The 26,801-nt window shown below is 37.6% G+C and overlaps 3 protein-coding genes across 6 annotated transcripts in view; 1 reads left to right on the forward strand and 2 right to left on the reverse strand.

The window, feature by feature from the left end:
* The first annotated feature begins 866 nt into the window (after positions 1-866).
* Positions 867-26,801, forward strand: part of LOC107731460 (ubiquitin carboxyl-terminal hydrolase 28-like) — a 42,503-nt gene continuing 16,568 nt past the window's right edge. For 2 of the 4 annotated variants that reach the window (XM_016542548.1, XM_016542552.1), the window contains exons 1-5: positions 19,547-19,684; positions 20,900-20,974; positions 21,242-21,365; positions 21,505-21,592; positions 22,717-22,879. In XM_016542548.1, the coding sequence (XP_016398034.1) occupies positions 19,637-19,684; positions 20,900-20,974; positions 21,242-21,365; positions 21,505-21,592; positions 22,717-22,879 (498 nt within the window). In that variant the 5' untranslated portion in view covers positions 19,547-19,636. Of the gene's footprint in view, positions 880-1,652; positions 1,668-19,546; positions 19,685-20,899; positions 20,975-21,241; positions 21,366-21,504; positions 21,593-22,716; positions 22,880-26,801 lie in introns of those variants that run through there. The other 2 variants (XM_016542549.1, XM_016542551.1) reach the window with 2 other exon arrangements.
* Positions 4,280-10,546, reverse strand: LOC107731461 (5-hydroxytryptamine receptor 3A-like). Its single transcript, XM_016542553.1, has 9 exons — positions 10,480-10,546; positions 9,959-10,122; positions 9,813-9,857; positions 9,034-9,143; positions 8,778-8,947; positions 8,309-8,469; positions 7,360-7,570; positions 5,057-5,287; positions 4,280-4,877 (listed from the first exon to the last, which is right to left on the reverse strand). Exons 1-9 carry the CDS (start codon positions 10,544-10,546, stop codon positions 4,588-4,590), a joined length of 1,449 nt encoding a protein of 482 aa, XP_016398039.1. The 3' UTR covers positions 4,280-4,587.
* htr3b (5-hydroxytryptamine (serotonin) receptor 3B) lies at positions 12,508-18,398 on the reverse strand. The gene is made up of 9 exons (XM_016542518.1): positions 18,274-18,398; positions 17,805-17,971; positions 17,558-17,602; positions 16,975-17,084; positions 16,689-16,858; positions 16,321-16,478; positions 14,248-14,458; positions 13,928-14,137; positions 12,508-12,773 (listed from the first exon to the last, which is right to left on the reverse strand). The coding sequence occupies exons 1-9, from the start codon at positions 18,308-18,310 to the stop codon at positions 12,508-12,510; spliced, it is 1,374 nt and encodes a 457-aa protein (XP_016398004.1). The 5' UTR covers positions 18,311-18,398.

Raw genomic sequence — 26,801 nt, forward strand, 5'->3', positions numbered from 1 at the left:
TCTGCTAAGACGCTATGGGGAACCAGTACAATCCCGCCATGCTATGCTAGAGGAACGACTAATACTTGAACTTGCCTTAAGCACCAAATGGGGCCCAGAGGGACCAAGTATTTTGCAGGGAAGCCCCGCAGGAGGCAATAGGGCCAAACTCACAGAGGTCGGCCCGGCGCTGAGTAATCATTCCAAGAGAAATTGTACAGCCTCGGAACCCAGTGGGGGCCAAGAGCGTACAGTGAAGAAGGCAAACGCCTGAAGCACTGGTTTTGCCATATGGCCAGAGTGAGTCCATTTAAGCAGAAAGGACCCGGGCCTGTAAGGCTGGGACATCCAGATTATAAAACCTGGTAAATGTGGATGACGAGGCCCAGTCGGCCGCCGCACAAATCTCTGCAATGGACACACCGCTAGACCAAGCCCAGGAAGAGGCGACACCTCTTGTTGAGTGGGCTCTTACTCCCATGAGGCATTGTAGGCCCAAAGAAGAGTATGCTAGCAAGCGTTGATTATCCATTTGGAAAGTCTCTGCTTCGTGACCGGAGACCCTTTGGTGCGGTCACTGAAGCATACAAAAAGCTGTTCCGACTGCCTGAACGGGGTGGAACGCTCAATATATATTCTCAATGCCCTTACGGGGCAGAGTAAAGCAATTTTTTACATATGATTTAAAGTTTATTTTAATAAATATCAAAAATGTAAAAGGTGTGCATTATAGTTGACACCTAGATGAACAGTTTACAGTTGTTTTTATGACTAAGTCATTCTCCTCAAATACTATTGAGCTTTAAAATATGGCATATTTTGCTTTTGAGCCCATTCGGTAGTGAAAAATAGCAAATTTTTACATATGATTTAAAGTTTATTTTAATAAATATAACAAATGTAAAAGGTGTGCATTATAGTTGACACCTAGATGAACAGTTTACATTTGTTTTATGACTGTAAGTCATGAAATGCTATTGAGCTTTAAATTTGCATTTGAGCCCATTCGGTAGTGAAAAAGTAGCATATTTTACACATGATTTACAGTTTATTTTAATAAATAACCAGCGGAGCTGCACGAGCCTATGGAGACAAAGCCCGCCAGAATGGGCGGGGCATCTGGCAATACAAGCGGGCACTTCGCCATAGGATCCTCAGGTTACTTTGACTGAAGCGATGACTGAGTCGTGCAGCTACATAGCACGGCTAGCAACGCAGTACTCGTTAGGAAGAGGCGACACCTCTTGTTGAGTGGGCTCTTACTCCCATGAGGCATTGTAGGCCCAAAGAAGAGTATGCTAGCAAGCGTTGATTATCCATTTGGAAAGTCTCTGCTTCGTGACCGGAGACCCTTTGGTGCGGTCACTGAAGCATACAAAAAGCTGTTCCGACTGCCTGAACGGGGTGGAACGCTCAATATATATTCTCAATGCCCTTACGGGGCAGAGTAAAGCAATTTTTTACATATGATTTAAAGTTTATTTTAATAAATATCAAAAATGTAAAAGGTGTGCATTATAGTTGACACCTAGATGAACAGTTTACAGTTGTTTTTATGACTAAGTCATTCTCCTCAAATACTATTGAGCTTTAAAATATGGCATATTTTGCTTTTGAGCCCATTCGGTAGTGAAAAATAGCAAATTTTTACATATGATTTAAAGTTTATTTTAATAAATATAACAAATGTAAAAGGTGTGCATTATAGTTGACACCTAGATGAACAGTTTACATTTGTTTTATGACTGTAAGTCATGAAATGCTATTGAGCTTTAAATTTGCATTTGAGCCCATTCGGTAGTGAAAAAGTAGCATATTTTACACATGATTTACAGTTTATTTTAATAAATATCAAAAATTTAAAAGTTGTGCATTATAGTTGACACCTAAATGAACAGTTTACAGTTGTTTTTATGACTGTAAGTCATTCTCCTCAAATGCTATTGAGCTTTAAATTTGTGTTTGAGCCCATTCAGTTGTGAAAAAGTAGCATATTTTACAAATGATTTACCGTTTATTTTAACAAATCAAAAATGTATAAGGTGTGCATTGTAGCTGACACCTAAATGAACACTTTACAGTTGATTTTATGACTGTAAGTCATTCTCCTCAAATGCTATTGATGTTAGAAAAGTGTATACCAATATCGCATGTAACTTTAGAGACGGTCCCTAAATTTGCGAATATCGAACGTCCAACGTCAAGCCAACTTTATGCCAGTCTAATAAATTTCAAACAAAACAGCTTTCTGTTGGTCAATGCAGCAAATCCTTGAAAAACTTAAAGCGTTTCGCCCTCATGTGAAATTCGCCCGCTAAAATTTGCTGAAAAACGGTAAATGTGACTGCACCTTTACAGTGGCTAATGAAACGCTGTTATCCCCTTTCACCTTCTAACTATCTCTGGAAATAATGTGCCTCATATAAAGCACACAATGCTACCTCAGTGTGCTGTGCTAATGAGTCTTTTAATTAGTTCTATCTCTTAAGATGAAACAGATTTTTTTAATGATCGTCTGAGAAAGACAGCAGGGTTCAGATTGTATATTTGCTTTGCAAGGCCTTAGGAAGTTAAGAATCATGATTAGAGCGACGCTGGTGCTGCTGGCACCCAAGACCGCCCGTTTTCGGCTAAGGTCACGTGACCTTCTCTGCGTGAATAGCTTTTGTGCGGCGAGCAGGGGGTCCCATCTTTGGTTGCTCTTTGACCCAGATATGATCTAATGGACAAGGGAAGTTTAGACAGCGAAGGACTGAATGGTGGCCGTGGTCTTCTCAAATCCCTTCGATTGTGTTCCCAGCTAAGCCGTGGCTGCGGGCGCGAGCGGGCCCAGCCACAGCCGGTGGACGACCTCCAGCAAAACAAGTAATAGCCTACAAATGCCACTTGAAGCCATTTGTTATGACTGTGTATGGCTTTCAGGAATTACACTGCCAACTTCAGCCTGCCAACATTCCGTTCTTGGTTGACAATGAAATTCCTCTGGCACTGAAATCCTATTGTGTGCGCTCCAAATGCAGACTGTATTTAATATTACAGATACCAGTGAAACTCAGGAGTATGTTATGATGTCCCTAACATCAGCAGTGCCTTAAATACATTACATGGCTTTAGAAGCCCTCTGCTGGTCAAAGTTGAGTGCAAACATCAATTGTCTATTGTTGTGGTGTTGTTGAATGGTAATTATGATAATATTGTTTTGTTTTTTTACATAAAGAGTAGCATTTGCTAACTGTTGTTCCTCACAAAACATTAAGTTTTATACCTAATTCAGGACTGTGGTGTGCTGGCGGGATGGAGAGATGTAGCCGCATTGATTGTATTGGGATCAATGCTCCCATTTACTGTCTAACTGATTTTTTTTTCTTTAATTATGTAGGGTGTCAATGGCATTTATCCAATCACCCCAGGCCTGCTGAGTGCATTCCCAGTGAGGTGAAAATCTTTACAATTAGTACATTTAGTGTCACAGGCAACGACTAATACTCAACTGCCCTTGGACTGGAAGAGAGAGAACACAATATAGACACAGTCCAACATCTTCTCAAGACACAGAAATACAGACAGTTTACAAGATGTTTACATTTCAACAACAGGATTGAATGGTTTTTTTCTCGCAGTACTACAGATTTGATCAGGATAACAGAAGTGAAATGGAATTAAGGATTTTAATTGGAACCTAAAGGATAGATTGTTGTTTCAATGACTGCATAAAACTTCAATTATTTGATTCCAACATACGCAAATAGGGTTGACGTAAATACACTACTGTTCAAACATTTCAGCTCCATTTATAATCAAAAATACATTAAAAACAGAAATACTGTGAAATATTACAATTTAAAAGAACTGTTTTCTATTTTAATATATTTTAAAATGTGTAGTGGCAAAGCTGAAATTTCAGCCATTACTCCAGTCTGTTAGAAATCATTGTAATATGCTGATTGGTTTGACTTTAATGCGTCCTTGCTGAATAGAAGTATTAATTTAAAAAAATATATGAGCCAACTGACTTTTGAACGGAAGTGTATGTCAGTGTGATTAATCAAATGCAGGAAGGTGAATTTTTTTCTTAATATTGGAATACTCAGGCAGACACAATACACTGCTGAAGGTTTTGATATGCCGTTTCACGAGTTATGTATTTCATATATGTTTTAAAGCATTGTTTGTCTGTGTTTGCTGCTTCTTTCTTTGACGTCTTTGAAACAATTTCCATCGGCAGAGACAACATAACCAAAATATGTGTCTAAAATGTGAATTATTCATTTTGAACTTCTTTATATGTTTTACTGTTGTAAAAAGGGAATATCACACTTGCAGTCGCGCTGTTGTACTGAATATGAGAAGACTGCGATATTATAACAATCATACATGTATGTTGTATGCTTTTCAGAGACGGCAGTTTGAAGAGCTTTCATCTGGCAAGAACAGCAGTCTACAAGTAATAACTCTTGATTTGAAAGCACATTTCTCCTCTATGGTGCTCAAGTTATTCTCTTGTGAGATAACAATCAGATTACCAGCACTTCAACTACGTCAAACACTGCATTTACATTAAGCAGTGAGACAGAACTGGCGCCCTCCTTCTGTGACCCACATCTGCGGTCAGACGTTCTGCCAGACGGACCACAGTGTGCCTAAAGTGATGCTGTAGGCCAACACGGTGAGCAGGTAGACGCGGAACAGCAGGACGTCCAGCACGTACCCCACCTGCAGCCACTCCTTAGCGATCTCCCTGCTCTCATCCTTCTTCTCCAGGAACTGGCGGATGGTGGTGATCTCGCGCAGGATGCCGTCCATGACAGGAGACCCGCTGTCCCGCGTGGACAGCGCCAAACCCAGGTTTCTCCCAGAGTCTCTGGATCCCTCGCAGCTGTGATGGTTGCAGTGGACTGCTTAAAGAATCAAAGGTCAATTTCAGAGCTTGTTTCCACCACCTAGAGAGCACATTTGCTAAGCTCCACCCACTTTGGTACTGTTGCTGTCAAACTTTACCGATGTATGGATGGCAACAGTTGCTAAGGTAGGATTGGTCAGTAACGTTTAAGGCGGGGCTTAGCGAAGGGTCAGTTACCTGTGTTCATGTTGTTTTCTTTGTAGAGCGGCAGGTCAGATCCCTGCGAGAGGATCGAGCAGACCTTCTTGTTGCGAATGCAGAGCAGTACCGTGGCCTTCTCCAGCACCAGGTGTTTGACCCACTGGGGCACACGGGACTGCAGATCCTGCTTGTGCACCAGCCTCACGATCAAAACAGACTCGGTCAGGCTGATGACCAGCAGCGCCATGCATACCACAAAGTACACACCTACACTCAAATACACAGACATAACATATGCTTACATTCAGTGTTTCCTCTTATTTGTGCTCTTTCTGAGCAAAACAGAAACACAGAATTAAAAATTTTCAGATTTTTACAATGTTTTCTACAGAGTTAGTCAGATATCTCTGTCATCAAGTCTGCATTTATTTAAAGGGGTCATATGATGCGATTTCAATTTTTCCTTTCTCTTTGGAGTGTTACAAGCTGTTGGTGCATAAAGAAGATCTGTAAAGTTGCAAACACTAAAGTCTCAAAACCAAAGAGATATTCTTTATAAAAGTTAAGAGTTAACCACGCCTACCTAAAACGGCTCATTCTAACACGCCCCCACATGTCTACATCACAATGTGGGAAGATTTGCATAACACCGCCCAAATGTGCACGCAAAGAAAGAAGGCGTGGTTTCAGGAACAGCAGTCGTGTTGATGCAGCCATGTCAGGGAGACGCTGCTTAAAATAATGTTCTTTTTAGCAGCATCATATGACCCCTTTAAACAAAAATAGCCAAAACAGTAATATGGTAAAAACTATTTTGTTAATATATTTCAAATGTAATTTATTCTTGTGATGGCAAAGCTAAATATTCAGCAGCCATTACTCTAGTCTTTAGTGTCACATGATCCTTCAGAAATCATTCTAATATGCTGATTTGGTGCTCAAGAAACATTTCTGATTATTATCGTTGAAAACAGTTGTGCTGCCTAATATTTTGATACTTTTTTCAGGCTTTTTTTGAAGAATAGAAAGTTCAAAAGAACAGCATTTATTTGAAATAGTTTTTTGTTTATGTTTGTTTGTCTGTCACTTTTGATCAGTTTTATTCATCCTTACTGAATAAAATAAATTTCTTTTTTTTTTAAATCTCGCTGACCCCATTCATTAGAAAGGTGTATGTAATAATAACTGGTCTTATTTTATACAGCAGTAGCTAAACACAGAGAAATATATATATGAAGAGTTCAGATGCAAAAGCCTCTAAGTGCCGTCTGAAATTTTCATCTAAAATGAGAATTTTTATCAGGCTCCTATGCTTATGTTCAGTTCTTTCTTTCACTTTAATGGCATAGAAAAAAACCTATACATTGCCATTAAAGTAAAATTACTGAACCTAAGCATAGGAGCCTGATAAAAATGCAAATTTTAGAAGAAAACTTCAGGAGGCTTTTGCATCTGAACTCTTCACATATATATATGACCCAATAATTTAATAATTTTAAACACTAGATAGAAGGAAATGCTGATAGAAAAAATGCTGATCATCTATACATAGTCACGTAATCAATGCCACAAATTTGCTTATTTGATTAGTGACCTAGAAATAGTGTAGAATTTTAAATATTTAACATTTATTGTCTTGTTCATAATGTTTCTCTGTTGTACATTTTTCAAAATCCTAAAGCATTTATTCCCAGGTTTAAATTGGATTTTAAATCCCAAATTTCCACTGAATATATTTATGCTGTTACCCAGAGGTCAAGCATTGTTCTTTTTCTGTATTGTTGTATTCTATATTTACTTGTTTTGTTGAGATCTTATAGAGGATTTAATTCTCTCAATACCTTTCTTAATAAAACGAAACAAAAGAAAATGCAAGCCCTCTGTAGTCTTTAGTGTGTTAGTGTTTGAAAGCAATCGCATTGGAACTTGAAACCTCTGTAGTGATCTAGGCTGTTCTCCTTATCTCTCAAATTAATCAGCGCTGTGTATTTCCGCACAAGCTTCCTCACAGCTGCGCTTCCATATTGAAAATCAATGGACATGTGGATTGACTTCAGTTGAAAAACTCAAGAAATGTCTTGTTTTTTGCCTTCTGACTGTTGCCATCAGAAGTGCGGCCAGCTGAGAGGAAACTGTACTGGATCACACCACTTGCTACAATTAACAAAAACCTCTTTATCTAAGGACATTTAATAATGTCTAGATGCAGTAGACTAAATTACACGTCACCTCTCACACACAATAATAATCTTCAGGAATCAGGAAATAAAGAATGAATGATCGAGTGACTTTTTGAAATGCATCAGGTCATGTTCTATGAATCAGAAAGACCTCATTACCAATGAGAGGGGTCCCTATGGCAGTCGCTGGCAGAGTGTCAGAGACGATGATGAGAAAGACAGAATAGCCCAAGAGCAGGGTGATCTTGAAGGATACTCTCTCGCCGCTGTCTGGTGGCAAGTAGAATCCAACGATGTCCATCACCATCAGGAATACACTGGGCAACAGGAGGTTGACTGTGTAGAACAGAGGTCTGCGTCGGATCACAACCTGACGATAAAAGAAAGAGATGTCTTTCATTGTAGCAATAATGTTGATCTTTCTCACTTTGTTTTTATTTCACTTGGGTACTAATTTAAAACTGCTTTCTAAAAGAAATGTGACCAGACATTTGGACCATGTGCATTTAGTGGTGCACTAAAATACATTAATGCTGTGAAATACTACAATTTAAAATAACTTTACTATTTGAATGAAATTTAAAATGTAATTTATTCCTGTGATGACAAGACTTTACTCCAGTCTTCAGTGCCACATGATCCTTCAGAAATCATTTTAATATACGCATCTGGTGCTCAAGAAGGATTTCTTATTATTATCAGTGTTACTATTTTTGTGGAAACTGATGAATGGAAAGCTCAAACACATCTTTTGTAACATTATTTGATCATGTATGCAGATTATGTTTACACAAAATTATTAATGTATTTTAATACCAAGAAGTATTGGAACACATTTTCTTCTGTAACTGCAAATGTTGATGGAATATTGCTCTGCTAATGCATATTGATCTGTAGCTCATTTTTAACTGGTTAAATTGTTGGGGTTATAGCTCACTGTTACACAACACTCAATAATAATACAAAGCTGATACAATTATGTTTAATATAGTCAGTAAGACTTCGGTCTGTCCTGACTGCAAAAAGCTTTTATTTGTATCCCTGACATTTTTCATTTGCAAATGCTAATGTGTGCCATGGCTTAATTTGGCATTATTACGTTACTCACATGGAACTTCATTTCGGCATAGTAATCATCATTATCTATGCTGAACTCTTTGTATGTAGAGAGGACGTGAAGCAGCTCCCATTCTCCCTGGTTCATGAACACACTCTTGTCGTTCATTACTTCCTCAGGGGTTCTCATTAGTGTGATGTTGATGTCTTTAGCTACGGGATGAGATCAGGTTAAAGGTCAGTTCATTCAGCTTTCAGGAAAAGCTATGTTGTCTTCGAATCGTTTCTGAAATGCTACAATTCCAGGACATCCTTATTTCTGCTGTGTGTTGTTTTTGGAAAAACAACTTTATGCTTGTCTGTATTTTATTAAGCTTTCATGCTTCAGAGTTTCATAAATGATTTAAGATAGATCACATCGCTCAAAATCCTTTTAGACTTGGATTCTGTGTGTAGGAGGTACATTTTGTCACTAATGACTGAATGATCTCTCTCAAGCTCATTGAAATGCGTTTACTTACTTGTGTGTAGCCAGCTCTGGAAAGTCAGGCTGCATTTTTGGACATCATAAGGAAAGTTGTAGATGTTGAGGGAGCAGGCGGTCACTACCTGGATAGGCTTATAGTTGCGAACAAGCCCAGTATGGCCTACATAGACGTAAGGAATTTCAGGAGACTTTCCTACATCCACACTGCAGAGGACAGAGAGAGGGAGCAAAAGGGTTCAGTAATTCTACCGTTAACGTCTCAATTATCTCATTATGTCAAGTCTACTCACAATTCATTGATAAGAATATCAGGAACCCAGATGTTGGCAGTGGGAATGGATATCTGTTTAACGTCATCAAATTCTTCTGGATCCCACGCAAGGAACTCATCTATCCATTGCTTTTGAGGTTAGAGAAAGGTCAAGTACAAAAACTGCACACTGTAAAAACTATTAAGTCTCAATAGCCTTAATTAAGTATAGCAAGTAACTGTTCTTGTTTAATTTAGAGATGTTATAAACGAATCTCTGACTACTCACGGTGTTATTGGTTCACTAAAACTGGCTCTCTGGAGAGTCATTCATTCGGAAATCAAACGACGCTGTCTGCTGTTTACATTTATATGTCATTAAGAAGAAAAGAGTCATTTGTTTGACATTCAAACTACAATAGTTTTGCCGTACATTACTGATAGGCCTACACAAAAAAAGAAAACGGCTGGTATGAGTCATTTGTTCGGGAATCGAACTACACGGTCATCGCGTTGTATGTTTTCGATACACAATGAAATGATCTGCTCATACGCGTCAAACGATTGCTTCTCGCTTCAAAGTGTTGCTTCACAAAAAAAACAAAACAAAAAAAAACAGGAGTACTGTACGTTCATTATTCAATAAAAAGAACCGACTCACAGATATTCATATTCGACAAACGGACTACATAGTATGCACCGCACGTTCTTGATTCACTAGACCCGGCTCATACGAGTCATTCGTTCAGAAATCGGATCTTTTGATGTTGTTGTCGGTTATCTAATATTAAATTAATCTTGTATTTTCCACCAACATACCTGTCTGTACCACACATATGTTGTCAAGACCTGGTTCTTCTCATCCTGTGTGGCACAAAAATATATACAAAAGATTAAACGCAAAAAGTCTTAATTAACAGACAGTTAGTTTACATATTTAATAGACTTTTGAGACCTCTACCCACCACATTAAGAATCGCATAAACCATTAGGTCAATAGCCACCGTCGTTGACTGCCTCCAGTCGCGCACTGGTCGAACTCCTTTCTTATATCCGGCACTTAAAAACTCATTTAGTCGAACCAGAGTGGCATTGGCGAATCGCCCAGTGTTATTGCTCAGCTTCTTCACTACACCGAGACAAAAGAATAGCCACTTATCACTTTTACTTCATTCAGCTTCAGCATGAAAAGGTTAAGCTGTCAGATACACGTGAATGCATATTAATTAATTAATTAATAGCAATATTGATGGTGTCTCAAAACCTAGAGAGCTGTCTAATTTAGATGATGATGACCAATAATGACCAACCTAATTTCCTTTGATGACCAAAAATGCTGTCTAGGTTGGCAGCTCACTAGGTTTTGAGACACAGCCCTTGAGTCTTAAGCTCGTTTAATGTGAAAGTACAGCGCTTGTTCGTTTGAAAGCTCAAACGCAATTTGTTTTTATAATCAAAATCAAAAATAAAGTATAAGAGAAGTTACCTGAGCAAGCCACCACCGCCACATACATGCAAACGCAGAGAGCTGTCCAGAGTGCTGAACATTTCATTGTGCTGAGCCGTTTAGCGTTGCTCTGGGTTCTTCTCGCAGGCTTCTAGCCTGGGGCTGCTTCCTTCCAGTGATGCACCCTGAGCTCCATTAGTTATCTTTGAGTTTTCCATAAGCGCTCGGACTGTGTCATAACAGCACTTAGTCCACCCTCCCTCCCTCTTCTGTATGATCATCCCACAGCTTAGGCAGGTCCAAAGCACTTCAGCTTGTCCCAAGAGACACAACGGAGAGAACTATATACGCATGACAAGCATTGTGTAGCTACTCTTGAAAAGCTTGATACAGATAGAGTTCTATTTCTTCTAAACATTGTACTTCAAAAACGATTTATTCACAATTATTTTGTAAACAGCATGTTCTATTAGGTCTCATTATCATGTTAAAAATGGAGCATGGAGGCAATGGGTTATTTGTTTGTTTAAGATTTTAAATATAACAGGATAAACAACATAGACATCGTCAAATGATAATACTAGTGTTTTTCTCTCTCACATTAACTCAACAGCGGACGGCGCATGAATTACAGCTACCATTGACATTTCATGGGTCATATTTCACGACCAAGTTCAAGTCAATTTCCATGAGCACTTAGACTACTACATTAACTGTGATCTAATACTTCACCCAGCCATGATGAGACTTAATTAGCCCGGCAATAGGCAGGTGATTAGATTTGTGTCAGGAAAATATTATCAGAATTTTGATGAGGAATTGAATTAGGTGCTTTTTTTTCTGACTGACCTGGCAGCTCTGAGAAGCGATGTAATGAAAATGTACTATAATGATAGTGATGTGAAGGTGATTGTGGTTTATTTTTCGGTAAGGAAACTGGAGCTTGATATATGATAATGTTACAGTACAGGGAGGGGCATATAAACCTACGTTCTTCATTCTCATGTTATGTGTAATTTTTCAAAGAATGCTCTGTAATCTGGCCCTTAAAATTACATTTGTTTGTGTAAACATATGTAGTAAAATTGATTCCGACATATTAAATCATATTCCATGTTTGAATTTAATAAAACCAGTTAATTTAGTTAAGTGGATTTTGATTACCTAGTAAAACAATTTTACAATAGCATGATTTTTATTAACTGTTTTATTTATTCAGGACGTGTGTATTTATAATGAAGTATTTCTTTTAGCAGAACAAAATCTCAAAACAATACAACTTATTTTGCAAAGCACTATTTATTTTTGCACGTTGATGTTCAACAGTATCATTTATAATTTACAGTATTATTTAATTGTTGATTCCATGTACTTGCTTTACAAATAAAAAAAAATCTAAAGAGTTATAGTAAAATGCAAGTGTATATAAAATGTAAGTTAAAGTCACAGCATCTTAAGATTCTACATTTGAGTTAAAAAAAATGTAAATCTCCACTTGAACATATACCATTAAAAAAAGATACTATTGCCATACTGTACCTTTATAGAATATTAACATAAAAAGTGACCTCCATGTTTATGAATGGGGGTGTATTTCAGTGACAGTCCCTTATCATCAAGTGCTACAGTTAAAACAAAGCATTTGAGTGTTATTAGTGAAAAGAAGAGAAGCATGGAGGAGAAAGACAATATTCAAACATAAATTTGTTCATTAATTTGTTTTTCTTTATTCTATGGCAAACAATCACATACAACATGAAGGCAATTTGCTTGCAACTAGTTATGATTTTTACATTACTGAAAGTACGTTTAACCATGTTTTACAAATAAGGACTCCACCTATATAAATCTCGTTTGGCAAACTGGGCTCGTTTTAGAGTCAATCTACAGAAGAAAATCTGAATTCATGTTAATAGTAGGCATCAAATGTAATTAATTATACTTTAAAACTAAAACTGCAGTTGTGAAATCTGTCACTTTGTTTGAACTTTCTCCATCCCCTCTACTTCCGTTTTGTCCTTCTCTTCTCATTACCCCTCTTTTTCCCCAACCACCTCCTTCAGACTTTCAGGCAGAGCTCCAGACACCCCAGAGCAGCAGTAGAGTCATGACATAGATGAGCATAATTAGCAGGTACACACAGAAGAGGAGCTTGTCCACTTTCAGGCACAGTTCCACCCAGTAAGACTGTGAACTGCCCTCATTGTCCTCCTCCTGAAGATACAGTCTGAGAGACACCACCTCCTGCAGGATCTTCTCCAGTGGAGAGTCATTGTTTGAGACTTCTGTCAGAGAGAACAGGTCTGGCTCTGGAGAGAGATCAAACTCGAAGCCTGAATCAGAGAGAGAAAACAATTATTATTTGCCGTGGTATTCTTGTGAAAGGCAGAGGAGACTGACACAGAAGAGAAGAAATTGTAGAATAAAGTCGTTATTTTTGTTATATTTGCGCAAACAAACGCATTCTCGTAGCTTCATAAAATTTAAGTTGAACCACTGATGTCACATGGACTATTTTAACAATGTCCTTACTACCTTTCTGGGCCTTGAACGTGGTCGTTGTGTTGCGGTCTATGCAGGGTCAGAAAGCTCTCGGATTTCGTCAAAAATATCTTAATTTGTGTTCCAAAGATGAACGAAGGTCTGACGAGTTTGGAATGACATGAGGGTGAGTAAAATTAATGACGGAATTTTCATTCATTTCAAATTTAAATCTTAAAATTAAAACTCAAGCTTACAGTAGGCCATCCAAGATGTAGATGAGTTAGTTCATCATCAGAACAGATTTGGAGATATTAATCATTTGATCACTTGCTCACCAATGGAACCTCTGCAGCGAACAGGTGCCGTCAGAATGAGAGTCCAAACTGCTGATAAAAACATCACGATAATCCACAAGTAATATACACAACCCCAGTCCATCAAATCTGCTGTTTGGACTCTCATTCTGACGGCACCCATTCACTGCAGTGGATCCATTGGAGAGCAAGTGATGTAATGAATAAAAATAAATGAATTGACTGCAGAATTCAGTGACTGGCCAATCAGAATCATTCATGTCAGCTGTGTAATAATGAATGATATTAACAATTTTTTTTGGCATTTTCATCTTTTATTACGATAGGACAGATCAGAACTGACAGGAAGCAAAGTGGGGGAGAGAGAGGGGGGCAGAATCAGGAAAGGTCCTCGAGTTGGGATTTGAACTCGGGACGCCCGTAGCGCAACAGCACTGTATATCGGCACGCTGCCCACAAGGCTATCGATGCTGACACAAACTTTTTTTCATCTACATAATGTTCTTTTATGAATAAACTATTGGTCAATGTTAATGAATGTTTGTCTATAACTCATTTTATTTAAACGTTTTAAAATGTATTAGTATATGCTGAAATTAAGAAATGAATAGACATTGTAAAAACATTGTTCCTAACTATTTCAAAGTATAGAACCCTATTGTATAAATAGATAATATTTTCTCTCCTACCTTCGGACTGCTCCATATCATCCAGTGTCTTCATCGATGTGAAAGCGCTCTCAATAAAGCTCTGATCCATTGAGCCGTATTTGTCTAGTAAGCAAGCGGACATGGACATCTCCTTGACTTCCTTCTCACTGTAATGCAAAAGCTTCACTACGAAAATGGACATTGCCAAACTCAGCACCAGCAGTGCCATGCAGACAGCGAAGAAGACCCCTGTGGCAAAAAGAGCAAACATTATTGTCAGAAAGGTGAGGCTGCTGTCCATCAAGAGTGTTGTTAATAGGTGAACATTGTAATTAGGAAGACCTCTAACTGTACTTTACCAATGAGGGGTGTTTTAATAGCGGTAGCAGGGATTTCATCCATCAGATTGACTCTGATTACAGTGAAGCCCAAGAGAATGCTGGTCTTGAAAGTGATGCGAGTGCCACTGTTCGGAGGCAGATAGAAGCTGGTGACATCCACCACCATGAAGAAGATGCTCGGGATGAGCAGACTTACCACGTACAGCAGGGGGCGCCTGCGGATCAGCACCTACAGAGAGAGACCGAAAGGCTGGAATTGAACGTGCTCTCTCTGGGTGATATTTATTCCATTACTTGCCCTCAGAGAAATGTGCTCACAGAGCAGTCTGAGATGGCTGTGTCTAAAGGGGAATTACATAACAAGCTTAAGCCTTCTCCCCATTTCCTGGATTTGCTAAATCAGTCCAATTTCTCATTCTAGAGCTGAAATTGTTTTCCCACACCTCAGCTCCCCCTGAGAACCCAGACTTGATTCTTAAGCGTCCTGATCAACCTCGCTGCCACGGAGTTATTTCCTCTCGCTGCCCCTCATCTGGATCAGGACCATCCATTTCCCTTTCCTTATTTAAGGCTGCTTAAGCTTCCACAGTACAACAAAGAGCAATTTCATACCGACTTAAACATGTTCCCCACCCATTTGGCCAATGAGTAAAAACACAAATATGGATCCCTAAATGGCTTCGGCAATGAGCCGCAGAGCAAAGGTAATCAAAGTACACAGCCGTTTCCATGGTGTGCGCATCTTAGTGGAACAGGGTGGATTGCCCACAAGCTTTGAGCTGTTGGCCCATTCCTCCCACTGAACACGACGCTCATTGATCAAATGCCAGAAAGACAGTCTCATTATCATCATCCTTTCTGTGTGTTGTCTGCCGCTAAGCCTCATCTGTTAGCTTTAGTGTGACTCCACTAACAGCCATGCAAAGGTTGCAGAAGGGTTGTGACATGTCAGACTAACATCAATACTCTAGCTAGCATGTCTGGCCTACTGTTACGTGCCTAATGTCTCAGTCAGGGTCCAAAATGAACATTTGTCAGACTTTAAATGCAAGTCAAATTTGGCAGTGGCGAGTAAATAAGAAATTCTAAATATATTAAAAATATTTGTATTTCATTTAAAATGAAAAGAAAATGCAATTTCAATTCAAAATAAACAACAATATAAAAATAATATTTTTCTAAATAATTTTAAATTAAATTACATTTGATTTTGTGACCCGAGACGGTGGGATCCAGCATCCCTGCTGAGGATAAACAGCTTGGAGAATGGATGGCTGGATGGATTACAATTGATTTTTAAGTATTCACAATATAAAGGAAGTAGTAACAGATATTTTTGTTGTGACATACATCATAAGAGTACCACGATGCTGCGCCTTGTTTACAAGCAGAGGAATGCACACGCATGCATTGTGATACTCTCGTGAACGCTCGTTCTGACACAGAAGAGAAGAAATTGTTGATTAAAGTCATTATTTTTGTTTTCTATGCACACAAAAAGTATTCTTGTAACTTCATAAAATTACGGTTGAACCACTGATGTCACATGGACTATTTTAACAATGTCCTTACTACCTTTCTGGGCCTTAAATGTGTCAGTTGCGTTGCTGTCTATGCAGGGTCAGAAAGCTCTCGGATTTCATCAAAAACATCTTATTTTGTGTTCCGAAGATGAACAAAGGTCTTACGGGTGTGGAACGACATGAGGGTGAGTAATTAATGAGAGAGTTTTCATTTTTGGGTGAATTATCCCTATAAGCCTTTTGTTTCACAGGAAGGTCGTGTTAAGATGTTCTCACAAAACGTAAACTATATTATCGCACCGGTCCACTGTATACATAAAGTCAAATATAAATACGTCCAACTTTATCCACATGCATACAGATTATATCATCGCACAATGCAAACTATGTTATCGCCTATCTCTAATCTAAATGTGACTAAGGTATAAAGATATCATGAAAGTTGCTTTGACACACTGTGTTTTGTGAAACGCACTATACAGATAAAACTGAAATTGAAAACTTGAAATGTAAAGCTGCCAGTGAATGTCCTTTGTACTGATTGAATAAGTTCAGGATTAATTCTCACATTAAACTGAATCTGTGCGTAGTCTCTGTCCTCTAGATTCAGTGTCCAGTAGTGAGAAGGGACAGACAGCAGCTCCCATTCACCATCATTCATGAACTCTCTCGTATCATTGGCGATTTCCTCAACAGGCCTCCACAGAGCTAAATCCACTTCATTCACTGCCAGAGAAACACATCAGCAGTTCATTGTGTTATTGTTCAATTAAGTGTTTATGTTGGCAGGTTTGCGAGGAGCTTATTTAAAATATGTCAGCTTTTAAAAGATTCTAACCAGGGCTGATCAAAAACACTCGGTAATCACAGCAACTCTCATTATACGGAGGCCAGCTTGTGTACAAAGCACACGCTGTGTACGAGTGAGTAATTTACCTGAGTGGAGCCAGCTGCGAAAGGTCAGAGTGCAGTTCTGCTTGTCAAAGGGAAAGGCATACATCTCCAGGTGACAGGCTGAGACCACCTGGATGGGTTTGTAGTTTTTTACTGTTCCTGAACAGTTGACATAAACATATGGGATGACTGGGGATTTGCCAACATCGACGCTGGAGAGATAGGAAGACATATGATGCAATGAGAGTATAACTCGACAAAATTCATTTCCAGAACACAAAAGGAGCTTGTGATGCAGGCTGGAGAGATACATCTATCATATACATACAATTCACTTATGATGACATCAGGCACCCAGATGGCATCCGAGGACAGTGATATTTCAGTGATTCCATCAAACTCTTCAGGATCCCAAACAAGAAACTCATCGTTCCATATCTGAAACATTAGAGTAATGCGGTTTACTGTTATCACCTAGCAGGTCCCATGAGAAAGATTCAGATCGCTCAAATATCAGATTCCATGCATTTCAAAATTGTATTATTGTGTATGTGTTTCTTTGCTGGATCTGTCTCGTAAAGATAAAATTAAATGTGGTTTATGAAACCTGCTCATTCATTGCATTCTTCTTTTAAAGGAATAAGACATGCCGATTATGTGGGCACTCAGGTATGTATATAATGTGTAATATATAGTGATATATTCATATACTGGTCTATTGATAATATTTCAAGTAAATATTCAGGTAAAAGTCAAAGGACAGTAGGTTTGATTTCAAGAGGTTACAGTGCAAAAACATTTTAAAAACAGCTACCATAAACAATCTGCATCAGACTAATCTGAATAAAGTATGTTAGCCATATACAATAATGCTGCTGTGTATTTTCGTAGACAAATTAATTGATACCAACTTGGCGATACCAAATGCTGGTGGTCACTTTCTGAGTCTGTCCATCCTGTGAAAAGATGTGCAAATTTACTTTATTTTACTGACATAGAAACACACTTTAAGAACTGTGCAATTCATTTATTTAGTTAACAACTTCTAACAGTTAACATTCCTGTGCATTGCATATAAAAAAGCTTGGCATAAAAATTGTTCATTGTCTACAGTACAAGTAATACAAGTAATCTCTCTAAAGGTTGAAATGCACTCACCACATCTAGGACAGATTTGATTATAAGGTCAATGTAAATGGTAGTTGGTTTGGTCCAGTTCTGGACAGGCCGGACTCCACAGTTATATTTGCGAAGCAGTAACCTGGTGAGTTGGTTCAGAGCAGATCTCTTTGGTTTCTCTGGGACTAACTCAGCCTGTGGAATAACTGTACAGAAATGTTAATCAGTGCAGATCTTGCTTCACTTGGTTAAGTTAGAATTATCAGTACAGTTTGGTAGCATATAGAATTCAGTCACATTCGTCGTTCCATAGTATAAAATTCACAGTAAATGTCATTCACAGATACGTTAGGTGGTGGCTTTTTAAATAGTCTTAAAATGTTTCTAATTTTGTTCCATTTTTTGAATATTAAATGTTAATGCAAACAGCATCAAAAGTTATGCAACATACGTAACTGAAAGATTGTATAATTAATATAATACAAACAAGAAAAAGCACTGGGCTTACCTGAAAGTAACAAAGATAGCAAAAGGACAGGACTCATCCTGACAATTAAGAAAACTGTAAACAGATTCAAGTCGGTTTCCACTGCCTTTGTCCCAGCTTTTAAAATTTTACCCTATCACGAAGTGTGTTTTATTCCAGTAAAATGCTATGGAGCATCAGAACGGTCGTTGTACACATGACTGCAACAAATGCACAGCGGCAACTTGCTCACCACTCTAGCAAATTGATTTTCCATTATGACGGTAAGAAGATCTGGGTTCAGTGAATAGGATGTGTACTCTGAATGCTCAATTCATGGACCCTAAGCATAGTAAACTAGAACATAATGGGCTATAAAACATACAGAATCATAATTATACAATTATGTGTTATCAGTAAAATCATCTTAAAATACATATTTTATTTCTTTATTTCTTATTTATATATTGAGCAGGAAATTGTAATGCTGCTTTACAGAATTAGATAAAGAAAAACAAATGTGTGCATATTTTAAGGTCATTGTAATGTATTTTAAATGTGGTAAGGACATTCTTTATCAAGAAGTCTTTGACATTTAGCAAATACACAGTAAATACAGTGTGCAATGATAGAGCTTGGAATAGCCAGGACAATTTTTAATGTAACTCCGAATGTATTCGTCTGAAAGAAGAAAGTCATATATACCTAGGATGCTTCGAGGGTGAGTAAAACACAAGCCAATTTTCATTTTTGGGTGAACTAACCCTTTAAATTAGGCTATTACCACAGTAAGCTTATCATGAAGAATATGATTCCTTATTATTAGTTCTAAAGATGTGGAGAGGTTATGTATTTATATTAATTAGTTATTAGTTTTATTTACATACCCTAACTAAAGTAACAATATTTTCCGCCATAAATGTCAAGTTACTTCGGTGCAAGTCACTCTGTCTTCAAAGAAATTAAGCTTCTTAAACTAAGGAGAATCCGTATTAATTTAGTAACTGCAATTACCAAATTCATGTGAGATGTCTTTCAAAAAGTGTAAGAAGGTTTGTCATTTTGTTTAGCAGTGACTAAATGCTATTTTACCATATGGTTATGGCTAAATTAAATCGTTTATTGCCTATATTTTTCAGCAAACCAAAATTGACATTTATTTTAGTTTAATCCACATTACCTCTGCTCTGCCTAAGTGAGGCTGTCATGATTAATGGGTTAGTCAGTTTTCTTGACGTTTCTTGACTGTTTACCAAGCGCGCTCACGACGTTTCCCAGCGCGCGCTTGAGTGTGTGTGTGTGTGTGTGTGTGTGTGTGTGTGTGTGAAGCGGGGTGTTTGGAGTAGGTCAAACTCTGGAGTCAGGGCGAAGCCTTGGAGAAATATTCTTTTAAAAAGTCATTGCCATGAGAGTTGAACAGGATTTTGAACATGGGGAAACGTCTGAAAACTCGGTGAGTGCGTTGTGTTTTACAGAAAATGTATTCAAATTAAAAATAGTAACACGGCTTGTGTTAATGAGATCTAGACACACAGCAGTGGCTGTCACCGTTTTATTTGCTTTAAACAGTTAGTAGATGTTGTAGACTGGTTATATTTGAGCAAACTTTTAATATTTAATTTTACAAATATGTTTATAAAATCTTAAACATATACTTTTGGAATTTCTATCCTAATTTGGAACCCATCCTTTGAAACCCATTGGAACCCTTTCTCATTGAAAAATAATTTGTGCAGTTCTGACAAGCATTACACAAAATTCCGAATCAAATATAGTATCCAGTATCCAATATCCAGTTTATGCACTTGTTTGATTTTTAGATGATTATTTGATCCCATTAGGATTGTTTTCAAATTATGATAAAAACTACCATAGGAATCTTGTACAGACTGAGATTCTGTTCTGAAGGGGTTTAAATTAGCATTTTCCCCTTAAATTATGTTCTCTTAAATTTCCCTTCTAAGTTAAGTTTTTAACTACTCAATTCTACCTTCTGAATGAAATCTAGGAATTAGTGAGTTTTCTTGTGTTTGCGTGTGTCACCCGAGCTCATCTATGATAAACACAAGCGCTATCTGTGTCGAAGGCCCAAAATAGAGCTCTGAGTGCCGCTCACAGGCCTCCAGCTCACCATATATGTCTTCTGCTCCCAGCCTAGGGTGTCTGGCTGCCTCCACAGCCATGCTGACATTCCCACCTGCTGTCAGAATGTCTTTATATAGTTCTGTTGCTCCTGCATCTATTATCTGGGCCACAGTCTTTTTTTTGTTTATGTTTACATGCCACATGCTAAAGCCTATTTTCAGGCATACTGTACTTGAAAAAATCAAATCTGATATGGATTTAATAGAAGATGTAGACATTTTCATAACTGTTGATCGGGCCAGCTATAGACTCCTCCAGCCCACGCTCATTTGACACCTGAGTCAGAAATGCGGTTATGCTAGGTGATAAATCCAAGTGCAAATTGCGTCTCATATCATATTCTTGTTTTGATCAGTTCACACCTGCTCTTTTTTTTCTGGAACGGATCCTGTTATTGAGTGGTTAATTGCTCAAGTGGGTCTTGTTATCACAAACAGAAGTATCCTCAATATGCCTGTGGCAAAGCATTTGAATTTTTGATCCACAGAACTTAAAAAACAGCATGTTTGCTTGTCTTTTTCAGAGCCAAACGCTGTTTAACCAGCTCAGAGAGATTACTGGCATTCAGGATCTGCAGGTTCTCCAGAGCGCCCTGAACGTATGTTTAGTACAGCAGCACTTATCCATGTGTTTATAACACGAGCAGCAGATGTAATGATACTGACATGGCTATTAATAGAAAATAAGCCTGACAAATGTTTGTAAATATGAAAATCATACCATGTGCGAGAGTTTCCCTGACATTCAGCGGTGAGGGTTTGGTAACCTAGATGTGGTACTAAAACAAAGCATGTGCTAAAACACAGCAAAACATGTTCATGTATTTCAGTAGTGATGACTAATTGTGAGAAAACTCTTTATCCAGGCTAGTCAAGGTGACATCAGCCATGCCATTGGGCTACTGACCACCCAGCCCCCAGAAGAGGAGCACATGCCCGAAGAACCAACTAAAGCCAATAATGAGAGGAACACCTCCAATACACAGAACGGTGGGCTTAAACGACACTATTAATATCAAATGACTTTCATGTCACCACATTTTCCAAAGATGAACTTATTTATATAGCAGTGTGACAGATAATGTCATGATGTTTATTTTATGCTCATGTAGTATGGACTTCTTCTCAGGTGCTGCTAAAGATGATCTGCAGACCGCCATTGAGCTTAGTCTTCAGGAGTCACAGCAGGCCGGAGCGGAGCAGAGAGAGCTGCACAGGTTCATTACCAATAGGGGCAACTGTAACATTTTTACACTTTCCTTCATAACTCATTGACTACTACAAATGTACAAGTCATCTGCTTTTTGTATGAGAAATATTTGCATGTGCCAAAAGTACATTGCTGTTCCAAATGATATTATTACCGTTATTCAGCAAGGACACATGATTTCTGAGGAATCATGTGACTCTGAAAACTGGAGTAATGGCTGCTGAAAATTCTGCTTTGCCATCACAGGAATAAATTACATTGTAATATATTAAAATAGAAAATTATATTTCATAATAATAATGTTGTTGCTATATTTTGGTCAAATCAGTGGCAAATAAATGAGACCTCTTTCAGAAACAAAAAATCTTACCGACCCCAAAGTTTTAAAAAAGGTAGTGTACATGTCACTGACTTTGGGTACAAGTAACTATAATTAATCAGCTTGTAATGAAAAGGACTATATCATATTATAAAACTTCTAAGAAAATACTTCTCTAATAATTGTTACAGTACTTGGGGGCAATTGTAATAGTTGGAAGACAAATTATATGAACACACTGAGTCTCAAATAAGAGCACACCTTAAAATAATATTATTGCTTTAATACTCTTTAATGTTAATGAATGGTTTTTGCTGTTCTATAATACTATTTTTAACTGTAAGAAATAATGTTTCAAAAATACAGTAAGTATCTGAAATCAGTTAAATTGTCTTTACTTAAATATACTGATCAGCCAACAAGTCAAAAACAGTCCTCAGCATGTCAGGTTACAATTAATTTGAATGTGTTACAGTTGCCTCCAAAATCATTCATGTTAACTTTCAAACAACAACCTGGTTATCAAGGGCATCAAAACAGGATAATTTATTGACACCCTCAAACATTATTTCTCAAAATAATTTAATAGAAAAAATTGAACACCCTTTTCTTTGGCAGAGAGATGGAATTTTATTAACCATAGCCTAAGCAAGTGTCATGACTCTAAGCTGAGTGTGAATGAAACAGTTTAGAGCGTTACAATTGCTTCTCTCTCCTGCTACAGTGGTGTTGTGTGAATTTAGAAATCATGGGCAGCAGTAACTATCAGACTCTGGTGTTGACTGTCTTACCTACTCCTGTTTTTACTCTAGGGCTCTTGAGGTTAGTGCAGAAGAGAATGCGGCCTGCATGAAAAGAAAGAGGTGTGAGGGGTCTGGAGAAAGCTGCAGCCCTGCTGACTGGATCCGACAAGAGGACTGTCCTGTGGGTATCCGTAATGTGGGAAATACTTGCTGGTTCAGCGCTGTCATTCAGGTGCGTGGAGTTTTTAATCACAAATTTCAGACATTTTGGTAAGCTGAATCTTTAGAATGAGTTTCATTATGAAAAAAATTGTGTTGTGAAAGGTAATTGTGAGTGTTGAACTTTTTTATTTTATAGAATAATTTAACAGATTCATTAGGAAATCCAATTGTAAAACAAAAGGACTGCAGTAATGGCTCTCTTCTAACCGGTTACATCATCTGGCCATAGTGTAAATTAAATTAGCGGTGTTGCTAATGACTGGAGAATAGAGAAGATCAGGTGGAGTGTCTGTTTTTTCCTGTCCCTGACTGCAGAAGCATCTCAGAGCTGTAATTTTATTATATCTACTCCAGACTGAATTTAGCGAGGCTTCTCAGATGTCTGTGTTGAAATATAAGCCTTCACTGATATTGATAGATGTCTGAGCTAATTAAATAGAGCATTGTTTTGATGATAAAGAGAGGCATGAACTCATCGAGTGAGTTTATGGCTTACAGATAAGTAACAAACAATCTTTTGTTAATTCGTAATGCAGTTTAATGATGTCATTTGAAAACAGTCCCAGCATGAATATGAATATACCTAGTATAATGCATTACTGCTAAGTTTTCATTTCAGGTTTTTAAATTAAATGAATACTTTACAGTAAAAAATTGCCAGTAAAGACTTTGTTACAGAAACCTTTTTTGCATTTGTAAGGTAGAATTATATGTTTTATATGTCTTTTTTTGTGCTTATTAAACTGTTGCATGTTGATTTTGACCAACATGAGCAAGCATTGTGTCATTTGTTTCCTACTATTGCAAATCGGTTGTGCATGTGTTCAGTTTTTCAGTATATAAGGTGGGTTGTCTTTATTTTTATATGCCAGCAAAGATTACACACTGTGCCTCTTGTTAGCTTCTTAAATTGTTGATAGTATCACATCTATTACCCAAGACAGGGGCGGACTTACCCATTAGGCAAACGTAGGCGACCGCCTTGGGCCCCCAAAAGCCAAGGGCCCCCTAAAATGCTTTTCATATAGGAGATGCGCATTAAGCGCTGACACGCGAACGGTTGCTGTTTACGGTATTACCACGACAACCGTCCGAATTGAACGTGCTTTTTGTGTATCCTGCTTGAAGGAGATGAAAATATTATGCATCTGAAGCTGTAATTAAATATTGAGAAACAGTGTGTATTATATGTTTATAATTGTTTTAAATGCCGCTTACTCATTTATGAGAAGGAACCAAGTAGAGGACACATACGCAGTTACTTTTTTGGTTGATATAATCCTTAGGTGTGTAAATGTATAATTGCCTTTTCGTTATTTTTTTCAGTTTTATTTAAATTTGTAGTTAAAATAACTAAAAATAAATGTATTTTAAAGCTTCTTCTCAGGTGCTGCTAAAGATGATCTGCAGACCGCCATTGAGCTTAGTCTTCAGGAGTCACAGCAGGCCGGAGCGGAGCAGAGAGAGCTGCACAGGTTCATTACCAATAGGGGCAACTGTAACATTTTTACACTTTCCTTCATAACTCATTGACTACTACAAATGTACAAGTCATCTGCTTTTTGTATGAGAAATATTTGCATGTGCCAAAAGTACATTGCTGTTCCAAATGATATTATTACCGTTATTCAGCAAGGACACATGATTTCTGAGGAATCATGTGACTCTGAAAACTGGAGTAATGGCTGCTGAAAATTCTGCTTTGCCATCACAGGAATAAATTACATTGTAATATATTAAAATAGAAAATTATATTTCATAATAATAATGTTGTTGCTATATTTTGGTCAAATCAGTGGCAAATAAATGAGACCTCTTTCAGAAACAAAAAATCTTACCGACCCCAAAGTTTTAAAAAAGGTAGTGTACATGTCACTGACTTTGGGTACAAGTAACTATAATTAATCAGCTTGTAATGAAAAGGACTATATCATATTATAAAACTTCTAAGAAAATACTTCTCTAATAATTGTTACAGTACTTGGGGGCAATTGTAATAGTTGGAAGACAAATTATATGAACACACTGAGTCTCAAATAAGAGCACACCTTAAAATAATATTATTGCTTTAATACTCTTTAATGTTAATGAATGGTTTTTGCTGTTCTATAATACTATTTTTAACTGTAAGAAATAATGTTTCAAAAATACAGTAAGTATCTGAAATCAGTTAAATTGTCTTTACTTAAATATACTGATCAGCCAACAAGTCAAAAACAGTCCTCAGCATGTCAGGTTACAATTAATTTGAATGTGTTACAGTTGCCTCCAAAATCATTCATGTTAACTTTCAAACAACAACCTGGTTATCAAGGGCATCAAAACAGGATAATTTATTGACACCCTCAAACATTATTTCTCAAAATAATTTAATAGAAAAAATTGAACACCCTTTTCTTTGGCAGAGAGATGGAATTTTATTAACCATAGCCTAAGCAAGTGTCATGACTCTAAGCTGAGTGTGAATGAAACAGTTTAGAGCGTTACAATTGCTTCTCTCTCCTGCTACAGTGGTGTTGTGTGAATTTAGAAATCATGGGCAGCAGTAACTATCAGACTCTGGTGTTGACTGTCTTACCTACTCCTGTTTTTACTCTAGGGCTCTTGAGGTTAGTGCAGAAGAGAATGCGGCCTGCATGAAAAGAAAGAGGTGTGAGGGGTCTGGAGAAAGCTGCAGCCCTGCTGACTGGATCCGACAAGAGGACTGTCCTGTGGGTATCCGTAATGTGGGAAATACTTGCTGGTTCAGCGCTGTCATTCAGGTGCGTGGAGTTTTTAATCACAAATTTCAGACATTTTGGTAAGCTGAATCTTTAGAATGAGTTTCATTATGAAAAAAATTGTGTTGTGAAAGGTAATTGTGAGTGTTGAACTTTTTTATTTTATAGAATAATTTAACAGATTCATTAGGAAATCCAATTGTAAAACAAAAGGACTGCAGTAATGGCTCTCTTCTAACCGGTTACATCATCTGGCCATAGTGTAAATTAAATTAGCGGTGTTGCTAATGACTGGAGAATAGAGAAGATCAGGTGGAGTGTCTGTTTTTTCCTGTCCCTGACTGCAGAAGCATCTCAGAGCTGTAATTTTATTATATCTACTCCAGACTGAATTTAGCGAGGCTTCTCAGATGTCTGTGTTGAAATATAAGCCTTCACTGATATTGATAGATGTCTGAGCTAATTAAATAGAGCATTGTTTTGATGATAAAGAGAGGCATGAACTCATCGAGTGAGTTTATGGCTTACAGATAAGTAACAAACAATCTTTTGTTAATTCGTAATGCAGTTTAATGATGTCATTTGAAAACAGTCCCAGCATGAATATGAATATACCTAGTATAATGCATTACTGCTAAGTTTTCATTTCAGGTTTTTAAATTAAATGAATACTTTACAGTAAAAAATTGCCAGTAAAGACTTTGTTACAGAAACCTTTTTTGCATTTGTAAGGTAGAATTATATGTTTTATATGTCTTTTTTTGTGCTTATTAAACTGTTGCATGTTGATTTTGACCAACATGAGCAAGCATTGTGTCATTTGTTTCCTACTATTGCAAATCGGTTGTGCATGTGTTCAGTTTTTCAGTATATAAGGTGGGTTGTCTTTATTTTTATATGCCAGCAAAGATTACACACTGTGCCTCTTGTTAGCTTCTTAAATTGTTGATAGTATCACATCTATTACCCAAGACAGGGGCGGACTTACCCATTAGGCAAACGTAGGCGACCGCCTTGGGCCCCCAAAAGCCAAGGGCCCCCTAAAATGCTTTTCATATAGGAGATGCGCATTAAGCGCTGACACGCGAACGGTTGCTGTTTACGGTATTACCACGACAACCGTCCGAATTGAACGTGCTTTTTGTGTATCCTGCTTGAAGGAGATGAAAATATTATGCATCTGAAGCTGTAATTAAATATTGAGAAACAGTG

Source organism: Sinocyclocheilus rhinocerous, unplaced genomic scaffold (assembly GCF_001515625.1).
Source record: "Sinocyclocheilus rhinocerous isolate Xijiao unplaced genomic scaffold, SAMN03320098_v1.1 scaffold2988, whole genome shotgun sequence".
NCBI classification, from domain to species: domain Eukaryota; kingdom Metazoa; phylum Chordata; class Actinopteri; order Cypriniformes; family Cyprinidae; genus Sinocyclocheilus; species Sinocyclocheilus rhinocerous.

Excerpts from the sequence above, each read along its gene's own strand:
- LOC107731461 (XM_016542553.1), bottom strand. The coding sequence starts at position 10,546 with ATGAAATGTTCAGCACTCTGGACAGCTCTCTGCGTTTGCATGTATGTG. Across the intron at positions 10,123-10,479 it reads GGCGGTGGTGGCTTGCTCAG|TGAAGAAGCTGAGCAATAAC; the intron begins GTAACTTCTCTT and ends GTCTCGGTGTAG. Across the intron at positions 8,470-8,777 it reads CCAGAGCTGGCTACACACAA|CTAAAGACATCAACATCACA; the intron begins GTAAGTAAACGC and ends CTCATCCCGTAG.
- htr3b (XM_016542518.1), bottom strand. The coding sequence starts at position 18,310 with ATGAGTCCTGTCCTTTTGCTATCTTTGTTACTTTCAG. Across the intron at positions 14,138-14,247 it reads TATTAAAACACCCCTCATTG|GGGTCTTCTTCGCTGTCTGC; the intron begins GTAAAGTACAGT and ends TTTTTGCCACAG. Across the intron at positions 12,774-13,927 it reads TGATATGGAGCAGTCCGAAG|GCTTCGAGTTTGATCTCTCT; the intron begins GTAGGAGAGAAA and ends TCTCTGATTCAG.